This window comes from Callionymus lyra, chromosome 3 (genome assembly GCF_982586985.1).
Source record: "Callionymus lyra chromosome 3, fCalLyr1.hap1.1, whole genome shotgun sequence".
Taxonomy (NCBI): Eukaryota; Metazoa; Chordata; class Actinopteri; order Syngnathiformes; family Callionymidae; genus Callionymus; species Callionymus lyra.
This window is the reverse complement of record NC_141820.1, coordinates 30,807,223-30,821,119: the sequence shown is the minus strand read 5'-3', so window position 1 is coordinate 30,821,119 and position 13,897 is coordinate 30,807,223. Positions and strand designations below refer to the sequence as shown.

Here is a 13,897-nt window from a genome sequence, read left to right as displayed (position 1 = left end):
TGATTCGATTCATTTCTCCATGATGACAGTAAAACTACATTGACCATATTTAGTGATACAGGGTCGGGTAAGAGAAACCAATGACATTTGTTACACTTTTATTACAAAGAACAAAAACCCAAGTTTCAAAAGCTCAGAATGCACAATCACCACACAGGGAAGCTCATGTCACGTAAAATGGAAACACTAGTGTAAACAAGCTGCTCTTCCTTTTAAACACCGTCAGGCTTTCTTCGTAACCTTGTTCAGAAAGAGCATCATGATGATGAAGATGGCGTCAGTAGAAAGATAAGCCTGGGTAAATGGCTTTGTAAGTTGCTGGGCACAGATTTGGACATTCCACAGTGAACCTAGTAAAAAATGAAAAGTATCGACAGAAGACATGCGTCCACACACGTGTGTCATGCTGGTTCAGTGTAGTCTGGAGTCCAAACCATTTAGCACCAAAGAATCAGTAGAATCAGACGATAATGCTGATGTCGGATTTCCCGGCTCCGCTGCCTATAAGTGCAGGGGTTGGTTTCATGTAAACGGCTGGTCTGGAAACACAGAGGACGGATCGAAGGATCGGGAGGTTGTTTTTTTTAATCTTCATGTAGCTTTCGTCTCTTCTTTTGGTCTGAAACACAGAAGCGCGTCAATGTAGCGAGTGTTTCCTATTTCATGATTCAGTCACTCTCACCCTGACGTGTCCATCTTTTCCTCCTTCTCTTCCTCTTTTATATCTGTGGACGGAAAACTCAAATTATCACCCGTGTCATTTTTTTCACGGGTCAAGGTCACTGGATCAAGGTGAACGACCGCCATATGTATTTCTGGAAGCCGGGGAGGTCCTTGACCTTGACCCAGAGACTACTCAAGGGACAGACACATTTAATTTTGGGTCACCTTGACCCAGAGATCACACAAGGGTTAAAGCATGTTTCCTTCACGTCTAATCACCTTTCTCCTCTTCGCCATCCTTTTCTTCCTCCTTCTTCACTCGTTTGGTCTTCTTGTGATTGGCAGCGTTCCTGCGTCCGCCTCCTTGTCCCTCTGCCTCGTCCTCCGAGTCGGAGAACTCTTCCTCGCAGGCGATCCTCTTGTCGTGAGCTCGTACTACGGAGTTCAAACAGTCTTCATCACATCGCTCAAACTAGTTTAAAAAGATGGTTCTTACTTGAGACTCTTTTGTCAGGGTCTTCGTCTTCCTCGGCCTCGCTGTCGGGGTGCGGGGCGTCCTCGGGGATGGTCTGCGCCTGGACACCGGGGGCGTGCGGGAGCATCCGGAGGTTCTCGAAGAGGCGCTGCTTGATCTTCTCCAGGTACTCGCTGGTGTTCTGGTTGGTCATGTTGGACGGGCTGATGTGCAGCTTGAAGTCCGGCCCGAAGTACTCGAAGTAGTCGTTGTAGGGCAGCTCGTTGGGGATGGAGCTGTCCAGAGCCACCGCCGTCTCATAGGTCCAGCACCGGGCCACGTTACGGATGGTGTAGCCCCCGCCGCCCAACATGAGGAGGGGCAGGTTGAAGCTCTTGATGTACTCGACACACTTGGCGTGACCTTAGAGGGGAACACATTTATTCAGGCTTGCTAATATGGATGATTCCTGTGGAAGGTTTTACCTTTGATGGTCAGATTGAAGCAGCCCAGTCGGTCTCCAGAAAGAGAGTCGGCTCCGCACTGCAGGACCACAGCGCTCGGCTGATACATCTCCATCACTTTGGCCATGATCTGTTGCAACAAAGTCAATCAAAGGTTATTTACAAATAATGTTTTGTTGCTTTAACAGCTTAAGTCAAGTCAACATTAAACTTCTAACTCTGCAATAAACCAAAATTTAAAAAACAAACAAACATATAAATTCAGTTCATTAGGTTTAATTAGTTCAAGGATAATTTTACCCAATTTTTTATTTTAACATAAATGAATGGTGACATTGTGAGTCAAAACTTTCTTTGACTCGCACATGTTGTCTGTTACCTCGTTCAATTATATAGAAAAATGTGAGTTGAACTTTTCAACGCATGAACCACAACGTGCAACTGCTGTCAGAGTCCTCAGCTGCATTTGTGATTGTGTGTCAACTGTATATTATTTTAAAAACAAAAAAATAAATAAACATTATCGATATTTGGAGATTTGAAACTGAAACTATAAAACTATATCTATATATATATATATATATATACACTATAAAAACTAAGGGTCTTGTTTTTATATATACTTGTATACTATATACTATACACTTTTTAAGACTCTGTAAGGATCTGTGCGAACGATTATTACTAAAAATTGATTAAAGACCCAATCTGTAGGATTTTTAAGTGTTTTTGCCTCCCTCTAGTGTCAGATAATGCTTAACTGCAATGTCATGAATTATGTTTTGCTGTGGCCAACCTTCTGCATCTACATTTCTCTAAAAACGTCATATTGTTGCTAAAATAACCAATAATAATATATAAATAGTAATTAGCTTGATGTTCATTAGGTGTCAAAACTCACAGGCTTGAAGATGGCTTCGTAAGACTCGTCGTCAATGCCGTCTCTCAGCGGGTAATTCACCGCGTAGTACTTTCCCTTCCCTGCTCCGATATCCTGCAAGACACACAAGTCATTCATTCACTTTTCTTGGCCACACAGCTTCTTAAAACATAATGGTCAGAGTCTAAAGCACACTGACCCTCAGGTCTCCGGTTCCAGGGAAATACTCTCCATACTTGTGGAAGGACACGGTCATGACCCGGTCTGTGGTGTAAAAGGCTTCTTCAACACCGTCACCGTGATGGATGTCGATGTCGATGTACAAAACTCGCTGATGATACCTGGGAATAACCGAACAATAGAGTGTGACGGTGTTTTAATGCTGCACAAAGAGATTTGACTCAACTCACTTTAGAAGTTCAAGGATGGCAAGAACAATGTCGTTGACGTAGCAGAAACCAGAAGCTTCTGATTTCTTTGCGTGGTGAAGGCCGCCCGCCCAATTGATGGCGATGTCCGTCTGTTGCTTGTTGAGCTTCACCGCACCGGCTGAACACATTGGTATAAGTTATTGATGGAATAATAAGGCCTCATAAGGAGGCAGATCTTGTTTCATGACACAGTTTCAAGGCCACTTGATGGCACTCTCAGATTGAAAATGATACCAGGTTTCATTGAGTTAGTGAATCTGAGCCAATGGTTATAAAGTTTAATCTAGTCGTATTTCAAATTAGGACCCCAAAATCTACCGACTCACATGTTTCAAACATTGAAATCTTCCTCTCCAAGATGCAGTAAGTCTCTCATCATGACCATGTTTTGAACGTATTACTTTAAAACATACATCTTACAAAAAATAGAATAGCATTCTAGTTTTGGAGACAATAAGAGCAATGACGGGAGCTTTGCTTTTTATTTCAACTAAGCATAAATACTTTTAGCAGGAAAAAAAACTTGACATTATTTTTATTCTATTATCTTTACCTTATAGTCTTAAGTGTTTCCATTCCAGACAAAACATTTGTTTATTTAGTTTACTTTAAGCTATAGAGTAAAATTAGTTTTTCTATGACTTCAATTTTCCCCATGCTATTGAATGCACCACAATCGTCTGTGTCACTCTTATGTTATGTTTTTAAACAAAATTAAACAATGTCTCATCTTGTTTTAATCTACAGAAATGATTTCAGGATAGTTATTTGTCTTTTCCTCACGAAATAAAGGATCTTCACGAAAATATTGAAGTCAATCTTCTTTGAGTTCAGACGACAAGAGGAGAGCATGGCGGCCTGCTTGGTCAATTTAAAGGTAACAAGGAAAATGATGGACCATTTAAAATGAGGGAAACATTTACACGTACCAACTGAGCCACCTGCTGAGAGCTGGCAGAACTCGAACAGCCCATCGAACACAGGACAGTCCTCTCCAACATTGACTGTGTGATAAAAAGCCGTCCAATCAGAACAGGTTATTCAAATGCTCAATTGAACAGCGAAGTGAAGTTTCACACTCACATCGCTGCATCTGTTTGCTGTATTCAGACATGTTGTCCGGTCGGATGGCTCTCAGGAACTTGATGTAGTCATCACTGTGGTACTTTGTCATCTCCTCGCCGCTCGCTTTGTGTGGCCTCTGGAAAAAGCATGTTGCAATAAGAAATATTCAAGGAATGTTAACACTATTTTTAGTGGGTAATGCAGGTAGATTTCTAATTCTTATACAGTCATCGGAACAAAATAAAAGCTTGTATTAAATAAACACAAAGTGTAATCAAACAAGGAAACCACATTTTCACGGCACAAATGTAAGTCAAACTTACATAGATCTCCATCTTTCTATACAGTCCATAGTTCAGGAGGAGGTTGTGTGTCATGCGGATCCTGTGAGGTTTCATGGGATGACCCTGACCATAGTAGTAGTTTCCCACATCCCCTGAAATGCAAGTTAAAAATGATGAAAAATTAGACAAAGTAAAGTTGTCATACATGAAACTCCACAACTTACAAATGACTATTTTAAAGTCGACCAATGGTGTTTAGAACTAAGAAGGAAGGAGAAAAGTGCATAAGTGGCGCTTTGACTGTATTTATTGGCCCTCATGAGGTCAAAGGAAAAGATCATGTAGAAAACAAATTATTTAATTTTGTATTAATCTTTTATTCATTCCTAGTTCCTCTCTAAATATGAATAAAGAGCTTTATTTAGGAATTTTGTCACTACTTTTTGGCAGTATGTATTGCCTGTCAAAAAAGTAATTATTATTATAAACAAGGGTCACGTCAAATTAAAAAAAGAAAAGGTTATACTTGTATAATAAAATAATACTTTAGCTTTTGTACCTTAATTATATAAATTTGATTTTTAACTTGGAGGGGTTTTATGGTTTAGGCTTTAAACTCTTTAATCGTTTTTGCTCGATGGCCTCACAACAACCACTGTATAAAATACAATTAAAAAAGGATGTTTTAGCAAGAATTACTTTATACTTTTTGGTTGGTGGTTCATAATAATCTCACACGATCCGCAATAATATAAACCTATAGGAGTAGAAACTATAAATGTAAAAAGAAAACGTCAATATTAACTGAATGCTAAACGCTTCTCTAGCGGACACAGCCTCTACTGTAAGCTAGTACATCGGGTGCTAACGTTAGCTTACCGGCTGCACTCCAAGAATCACAACTATAACGTCGCGCAGAGAAACGCACATAAGTTTAATATTTACCGTCATAATAATAGCAAACTTTTTTCTTTGTTCCTTGAGACATTTTTTTGTTTCCTCTTCAATTTAAACAGCGACTCTCTCTGGTGTCGATGTTGGTGCTGAGCTCCCGTCAGCCAATCACACTCACTCACCGCCCGTCCGGTAGATGCCGGTGAGGCAAACCAACGACCGCGCAGGAGACGCTCGTCAGACATTTTATTGTAAGTGTTTTATTTATTTATTTGTTTTACACATTTGAATAGGCCTAGAATAGTGACACCTTAAATTTGCATTGTAAAATGAATATTGAAAAATAATATTGTTCCAATTGTGATTTCCCAACCAATATTTAGATTCCCAAAATTATTTTTTCAATGTATTTATTTTCTTCAATTACAATTTAATCTGGCACTGTTTAAAGCCCATACATTTGAAACGTATCGATACAGGAATAACGTTTAATGTATTTTCGCAACTAAATGTTTTGCTAAACCCTCGAGGTCTGTTTTCCAGTATCGCAGGCAACATAAGTATGTGGAAGCGAAAATTTGCACTATTGTAATCAACCATTTTTTTAAACAAACAATATACAACCAATAGGAACAGGAAAATTACGTATATAATTATATATTATAATTGTAAAAAAAGTTTGTAGGATTTAAGTGTAATTATAGTTTGAAAACAACTTTTATATTGATAAAAAAGGAATGATTATACATTGTACAGTATTTCAATTGGTCTGTCTATACCTCATCATTTTTATTATGATTTAAAATTACCATTGCTAATATCTGGCATGGACTTTGATAATTCATTTATTATACTGATTTTTTACAGCATCAAGATCAGAGTTTGATTTTGAAAAAACATTACATTTTAAGCAAAACAATCATTTTAAAATTCAAAGTGTAAAAAAATGAATGGAAAAACAATGACACTAAAAAAATGTAAGCAAAAGGAATTCAATTGAATACAGTCAGTGTTGTAAATTGAAGTGCAAATGTAGCAGTAATTGTAATGTATGAATAAACGTTTTCTCACGTTTGCCACCAGGTGGCAGCCCAGGCTTAACCGCCATCGAGCATTCTGCTCCGCTTGGACCCATTTCCACAATTTCAGTGGTTCTGCGGTCACTGAGTGCAACAAGCAGTCTACGTTCACCATGCAAACATAGAGACACGAGAGCCTTAAACCGTCGCCAAACAACGACTATCACGATAGATACGAAAGCATTTAAGAAACGCAGATGATAAGGAGGGTCTTCTTGGATCCTGGGAGCTTCAATATTAAATTCATGTTGTCATATTTTCTATATTTAGCTCCCCGAGACTGAAAGAAGTGTCAATATAACGCTGCAGCTGTGTTTAAATAATTCAGAGCCTGTGCAGGCTGCATCCATTTGCAGCTCAAATCTCAGCCATGTGAACTAGGTCACTTCATTCTGATCAGCTCTGCCGTGTTCACTTAGCCATGAGGACGCTTACCTTCAAATGGAGGGCCGTGCAGAGGTGGGGAGGCAGGGTGATGGTTCTAATCCTGGGGCACAAATGAATACAGAGGGACTTAACACAATGAATCTCACTCTTGTATATATCGTACATTTATTATTGTTTGTTTCAAAGAAGTCCAATCGATGGCCCTCGTCTTCTGTCAGAATCAAACCTGCGATAACCAAACACTGGTCCAGTGATTTGCTTGATCGGAGCCACATTTAACCAGAAGAAGGTTGTGTCTTCCTCTCTTTCATGTCACCTTCAACACACAACACCGTACTTCTGCTGCACAACATGCAGGTTTTTTGAGGCAGAAGTAGGGCAATGATTTGATATCAATTCAGCCTCAAATATGTGGAATATAATGACAGCATGTACGGTTTCTTTAGTCATACGTAAAATGAAACATGCATGACCATATGCTCTCCCTACCTTCAGAAAGATCAATTAAAATGTGTAATTGTCAGCCTACTGGAATGAAATACATGCTTTTAACACCACAAATTTTATAATTTCAATCACAATTTTGATTATATATAGACAATACCCTTTCAACGATTGGTCAAAAGGTTTATTAAATTAGGCGAAGCACCATATTGGTATTGACACCAATGAAAGTAATATGTTTTTGTTCACACACAGGATCATGTGTGATAAATTCAGTATTCTGTAACATTAATAATTAATAAATGTAATAATATAATTCAAGTATGACGTTTTTATATATACGTTAATATTATGTTATCAGTGAAATAGAAATGTATGAAAAGTGTTCTTCTCTCAGCTCCTTTTTAATCTTGAACCAAAACAAAAAAACTTTTGTTTCATCAGCTTAAACATGTTTAATTACAGTTGAAAATAGTTTTATTTGGGCTGAAAAGTGTATTACTGTAGTTTATAATTTGGTCGACTAAAGTTTATTCAAAAATTTTGATTGTAGTTTAAAATTCCTCGATTGTATGATGTATACAAAACAATAAAATAACTTGTATAATTTGAAGTTTATGAGTATAAAAAACTTGCAAATATACTGAAACTGCAGGTTCTGAAGGACAGGCTAAGATTAAAAATGAATCAATAAACAAGCTAGTGCTGATATATTCAGATTAAAATCACATATTGCCCATGTTTGTAGAACGAAAAAAAGGTTTTTATTTTTCTCAGTTCAATTTGAGGTCAAAAGCTGTAATTACATAAGAATGGTTATTATACAATATTAAGGTTTGGACTTTTTTTTCAGCTTTCTTAACTTGATATTTTTAGTCTATTGCGTTGAAAATATGTTATTTTCCTTTGGATGCAACACAAACAACTGTGGGTTTTTATGAGATGTTCTGAAACCTGGACTGTTGAGAGCAACAGCCAGTTTAACGACTTACACATAATGATAGTTTGATTCTAATAAATGAATATAAATGCTTTTATAAAAATATAATATAGTAGACTTTTCAATTCAACTCAACTAAAGGCTTTAAAGGAGGGAATTTAAACTGATGTAAATATAAAAAAGTGATTTGATGATTGTCCAGCTTAGTTATTTTGGTGTTTCTTTGATTTAATAGTTCATTATTCATATTTAAACCATCTTATTTCAATAATTTATATTGCTTTTTTAGACTCGTATAACCTTTTTAAATAACTAATGTTCACTCTTTTTCTTCACATCAAGGTTTCCCTTGTTTTCTTTCTATTATGTAATATGTTGTGTAACCTATTGTCTCAAGGAATCATCTATTTTTCATTTAGATGCTTTTTACTACATGAATTGCAATTAGAATATGATATGTATATAAAGTACACATATATACTTTATTGAATATTGTTTTGATTGTTTAAGCGCTTTGTGACCCTGGTCTAGAAAAGCGCTATATAAATAAAAATGACTTACTTACATGTTTTTTCTAAACAGATGTAGTTAAACTTTTTCTTTTTGTAGATTTTTGTAGATTAACCATTGTTGTTGTATATAGTTCCCCACAAATACTAAGAATATTAATAGTAATTTAGTTTTAGCATAGGTACTAGGTAGACCTTTTTTTTTTACATCCGAAATACACATATCTCACAATATGTTCCTATTTTTAAGCATATATTTTGAAGATTCTTGTTTGTTTTTTGTACTCAATAACTAACTATTTTAAAGAACATTTCCTAAATTGTTCCATATTTCTTTTAAAGTGTGTTTTTTTTATTATAAATTATAATAATATAATTATAATATAATAATAATAATAATTTGTGCTTTTCCCTTCTAGATATGACTATATGATATATAACTTTTCTACTTTCATAACCGTGTTTTCCCCTTTATGCTCTCCTGAATTTTCACTAATAAATGATCCATCCCACCAAACTAATGGCATTAACTGAATATATTGTGCCGTTTTGACATTTCCCTGACTAAATGTTCAACTTGAGCAGCTAAATGTGGACTGTTGTTTTTATTAGAAGTACAAAGTAAATGATGGTAAAGACACGTAAACAGGCAGGTAACCAACATTTATTTACCATTATCAACTTTACAATAAAACCAGTAACATCTGTAAACATTAGCAAAATAAAGAACCAAAAAAATCAATCCAATGTATTTACAGAGACAAAGCAGATTCAGGCTCACACACGACAGATAAAACGACTCTGCTTCATATCAAACCGCGACAGTGAACATAGCAAGCTTAAGTGTTCTTTTTTTTTCCATAGTAAGGTAAAAATCAAAAATGTCTATTTTTTTCTTAAACAAACAAGACATAGCTTCTCTCTGTAAGATGGTTGTTCTCTATAATACACCACAAAATACTTCAAATTTCGGTTAAAATATAGGAATGTAAAAAGTTGGCAAGTCTTTTTCGGATTTCATTTTTGCTCTTTTTTTTTTCTTGGTCTATGTAACAGTCATTTCAAGTGGTGATGGTGTCCTAGTTTTCGTACAGAGCTTGGTTCCGTCAGAGAGGAGGCATCTCGACCAGTAGGTTTTGGAGTACAGTAGAAGATGCTCAGACGTTTTCCTCCTTCATCCGTCTTACGATAAATCCCGTTTCCACGTGGCGCCTTTAACTCAGTCGAGGTCCGGATGCCGAGCAGTAACCAGGGAAGTGATCTAGTGAATCAGTCGTCTTGTTATCACGACGAAAAGTGGCACGTCGAAGGAGTCTCTCACATACATGTGTATATATTTACATATACATATATCCATATACATATGTATACATATACACATATATATATAAATATATATATATATACTTTTAAATTCTCTCTATCTCTCTTGGAAAAACAGTTCACCCAGTTCAAAGTGGGCACATTACTCCTTCTTTTCAGAGGGGGCCGGGGTCGAGCTGCTCTCCTCTGCTGGTTTCGTGGCATCAGAGGTGGCGGCCGCTGCCTCCTTCGCCTCCTCCTTGGGGGGTTCCTCTTTAGGGGCCCCCTCTTCCGCTTTGGGGGCTTCAGCGGCGGCAGCAGCAGCCGCCGGCTCCACCTTCACCTCCTCCTTCTTCTCCTCGGCGGCGGCGGTGGCCCCGTTCTCGGCCGGCTTCTCCTCGGAGGAGGCGGCGGCGGTGCTGGCGTCGGCGGGAGCGTCAGCCGCGGCCGCAGCCTCCTCTTTGACCGCCTCGCTCTTCTTGCTCTTCTTCAGGTTGAGCTTGAAGTTGAAGGACTTCTTCAGGGAGAACTTCTTCTTCTTCTTCTTGGGGGTCTCCTTGGCGGCAGCCTCGCCCTCCGGTTTGGCTGCCTCGCCGTCGGCGGCGGGCGCCGGCTCGATGGCATCGCCTCCTGCGCCGGCCTCGGGCTCCTTGGCCGCCTCGGCCGAACCGTTGGAGGCCGCCGCGTCGCCCTCTGGCTTGGCAGAGACATCTCCGTTGGTCTTCACGTGACCGTTCTCCTGAAAAAAGACATTAAGCATTTTAATAAAGATAGTAATGTGATTTATCGTGCACTTAACGGACGATTTTAAACGACTCTGAGCCACGATTTATCAATTAACTGGCGCCTGCTGAGAGGCGACGCCTTGCAGTACCGCGGTCAGTCTATCGGCGGCGATCTCGCTCCACGACGCGCTCAGGGAACCAGACAAGCGCCTTTAACAAAGAACCGGAGTCAAGTGATGGAAGAATGAATGAAATAGTTTTTCATTCCGTCAAAAAATAACAGTATGGTGACAAATCCGTTTTCATCTTCCGGAGTAATTTAAAAAACAAAACAATTTATAGCGTAAAATATTAATTTAAAGGGTCGACAGGTTGAGGAAAATCCAACTGTCTGGAATTTTATTTCTGGCAATTCCTCACGAAAACTTGGGTTTTCAAATACGCACAACATTTTTCTTAAGGTGTTGAATCGTTAGAAAAAATGTATTAGTGTGATCGAAGATGTATTTCGGGATGTCTCCAGACATGCATTTAAACGAGAGGAGTGGTAGACTGCCTACGTGCGACCAAGACGCCCCCCTCCCCTCCCCCCCTCCTCCTCGCCTGGCATCGTCTAACAAAGGTTTTTGACGTTCACATTAACTCTTTTTTTTTTAAACACCAAAACTTGCACGAGGTGAACTCAAAAAAAAAACAACAACTGATATTTCAAGTTATTATTTCCCAGCGATTATCTCGCACCTGTCGAGCAAAAACGTGAAGCCCATTCATTGAAATCGTTCGATTTTCGCGTTCTTCATGGAAAATAAATCGGACTTTCATTCATGTGTGCGCGTGAAAGGTGGGTGTCGCGGTTTACCTGTCCGTTGGTCTTGACAGCTGCGGCGTCCGCGGCGGCAGCAGAAGCCTCCGTCGCCACCTCTCCCTTGGATGCCTGGGATCCCATCTTCTCCGAGTTCGTCTCTTTTTAAAGCAAATCAAAAAAGAAAAACGAAAAAAGAGTGGGCGTTTAAATTAATCCAAGCCCAGGGCGAGTACGGTGTCCGGTTTGAGAAGCGAGTGGAAGGATGCGAGCTGTAAGGGTCCCTGGTCTGTGGTGACACCCCGGTGGACAGAGAGCCTCTGAACTCAGCGCCGCCTCAGCTCTGCGTTTCTACATAGAGAGAGGGGCGGGACATGGGCGGGCTGGACGAATCAGCGGGAGGCAGGAGTTTTCGTCAGCCAATCAGCTTCCCCTTGTACGACCCCCCCCCCCCAGGACTGGAGAAATTTGTTCTCCAATTATGTGTTTTTTTGTGTGTTTTTAATAGACAAACACGGAGTAAAACCGTTAGTGATTAAATATTTTCCTAAATCAAAAATTACAATAGGTGTCTACAGTAGTTTTCAGTTGAGTTTAAACTTCATTTTGTGTTTTTTTTTTAATTTCTGTTTGTAATTACGCCATATTTTCGAGGCAAACAACTTCCACTTTCAATATAAGTCAGAAGCTTGAGTGAGTGATTCCATGAAGAAGAACCTTATCGAGGAAATGGTTGGCTAGAAGTATATACAGTATATATATTTTCATAATGTTCATGGTGTTATTTTCTCTACATACACATTAGAAATTTTTATAGCGTAGGATTCATTTAAAAAAAACATAATTACTTATAAGAATCAGAAGAATGGTTGCAATAGTTTTGTCTTTCGTTTTTAGATATTATTATAGGGATATTAAGCACCGCAGAATGGCTGCCTTGGTGCTTGGTTTTGTGTTTATTATTGCTTATTTTGTGTGTTATCTTATTTCATTCTTTCAGTCTGTACTACCGTCACAACAAATGTCAATGTTTTGTTTACAACACTGACAATAAAAGTTTCTGATTCTGATATTTCACCCAGAATTCCAATTCTACCCATTTTCTTCTCACCCTTATGTTGACTAAGGGTTGGAAGAAGTTTCTTAAGAGAGTAATCTGTCTTTTAGCGGAGTTACAGGCAGAATGTATGTCTATAAGGTGGTCCCGAAAGGGGCTTATGTTTCTTTGAAACACCATAATACATCCAAATAACTCCATACTGCTTGTCTGTTATATCCCTCTTTCTTTCAGAAAAAAGCTTATCATTGTAAGATTGTTCATAGCGTAAATATACGGTGTAAATCTTGCACAAGCTTACGGTGTTCAAGGCAATACCAACACAGTGTGCATGCATAGGATTTATATGCAAACAAACGAGAAAATATAGATGGTTATATGTACATACATTTCTTCCTGTAACTCCTAAAAGACACAGAGTGTAATATGGATTTTTGGGAGATCTATCACTTTAGTTATATATTTTGCTCATTAACAGCCATCTCAGTCCAGTGATCACCTAATCCAGCCGACACATTGTGGTGTAATTGAGATCTAGATTAGATTAGATAGACTTTATTAATCCCTATGGAGATCTCTATCGGGAAATAAGATAAATTAGAGTTGGCTAACTTAGAAAAAACAATGGTATTATACACCAAATGTCAAGGTTTCTAAGCTCTATTAACAGGACATCAGTGTGAACATTATCGCTTCCAAAGACTATCATAGAGAAAACAAAAATGCCCATTGGTGGTAGCATATTAACATGAGATTAAATGTAAACGTGTTTCAGGCTTAATGCAGCAAACATCAGAATAGGAAATTAATGTCATCTACAAGTGTCGTGTTGCTCAAATAACAGCCTTGAATTCCGAAGTCGATGTCACGCTGACTCCTCATGGTCTCCATGACTGGATTTGTTGTTCAATTCTGCTGGTCAACAACATACCAGGAGCAGAGAAAAATGTGATGCGGAGTGTGATGATCATGCACATTCCACCTGATCACTCTCTTCCCCTAAACATTCCTTGAAAACAGATGTTGAAGATACACGTCGCACTCAGGAAAATGCTCTCAGTGTTCGGTGTGGAAAATGAATCTGTGCTGCAACTGATCACTGTAATTGATTCGACATGACTTAAACACATTGGAATTTTTTGTTTTCAAGCTGTGCTCGGTATCGACTTCATACTACAGATTTGTTCAGTGATAGATAAGCTGGAGAAAAGAATCTACTGTCCACTGTAGAGTATTACATAAGTATAACAATAGGACGGTGATGTAATTAAAGGGAAAAAGGAAGCTTATGAAGGCATTAGCGATTACTCACTGACCTAAAACCTCATTATCACCTTCTTAAAATGGAAATATCTTACCCTGGAGGATGTAACGTTTGCATGAGCCCAGACTATTTTGATCGGTTTCCTTAGTCAGGCCAATTTGTATCAAACATGGTGTCTTGTTTTAATTTGTGTTAATTGTTTTTAAAAGCACATTTTCTGCCAAATAGTTTTCAGATTTAGAAAAACATCTAA

The 13,897-nt window shown here is 38.4% G+C and overlaps 2 protein-coding genes across 2 annotated transcripts; both read right to left on the bottom strand.

Annotated features, from left to right (window-relative positions):
- Positions 1-81: 81 nt before the first annotated feature.
- hdac1 (histone deacetylase 1) lies at positions 82-5,306 on the bottom strand. Its single transcript, XM_087787513.1, has 12 exons — positions 5,187-5,306; positions 4,281-4,393; positions 3,976-4,093; positions 3,822-3,896; positions 2,872-3,010; positions 2,661-2,802; positions 2,483-2,575; positions 1,603-1,711; positions 1,160-1,540; positions 943-1,098; positions 683-725; positions 82-619 (listed from the first exon to the last, which is right to left on the bottom strand). Exons 1-12 carry the CDS (start codon positions 5,227-5,229, stop codon positions 592-594), a joined length of 1,440 nt encoding a protein of 479 aa, XP_087643639.1. The 5' UTR covers positions 5,230-5,306; the 3' UTR covers positions 82-591.
- Positions 5,307-9,142: 3,836 nt separating this feature from the next.
- Positions 9,143-11,630, bottom strand: marcksl1b (MARCKS-like 1b). The gene is made up of 2 exons (XM_087787512.1): positions 11,381-11,630; positions 9,143-10,535 (listed from the first exon to the last, which is right to left on the bottom strand). The coding sequence occupies exons 1-2, from the start codon at positions 11,465-11,467 to the stop codon at positions 9,960-9,962; spliced, it is 663 nt and encodes a 220-aa protein (XP_087643638.1). The 5' UTR covers positions 11,468-11,630; the 3' UTR covers positions 9,143-9,959.
- Between the last annotated feature and the right edge of the window lie 2,267 nt (positions 11,631-13,897).

Coding starts and splice junctions, on each gene's coding strand:
- hdac1 (XM_087787513.1), bottom strand. CDS start 5,229: ATGTCTCAAGGAACAAAGAAAAAAGTTTGCTATTATTATGACG. Junction 1,712..2,482: donor ACGAAGCCATCTTCAAGCCT/GTGAGTTTTGAC, acceptor TTGTTGCAACAG/ATCATGGCCAAAGTGATGGA. Junction 1,541..1,602: donor CTTCAATCTGACCATCAAAG/GTAAAACCTTCC, acceptor TTCCCCTCTAAG/GTCACGCCAAGTGTGTCGAG.
- marcksl1b (XM_087787512.1), bottom strand. CDS start 11,467: ATGGGATCCCAGGCATCCAAGGGAGAGGTGGCGACGGAGGCTTCTGCT. Junction 10,536..11,380: donor CTGTCAAGACCAACGGACAG/GTAAACCGCGAC, acceptor GTCTTTTTTCAG/GAGAACGGTCACGTGAAGAC.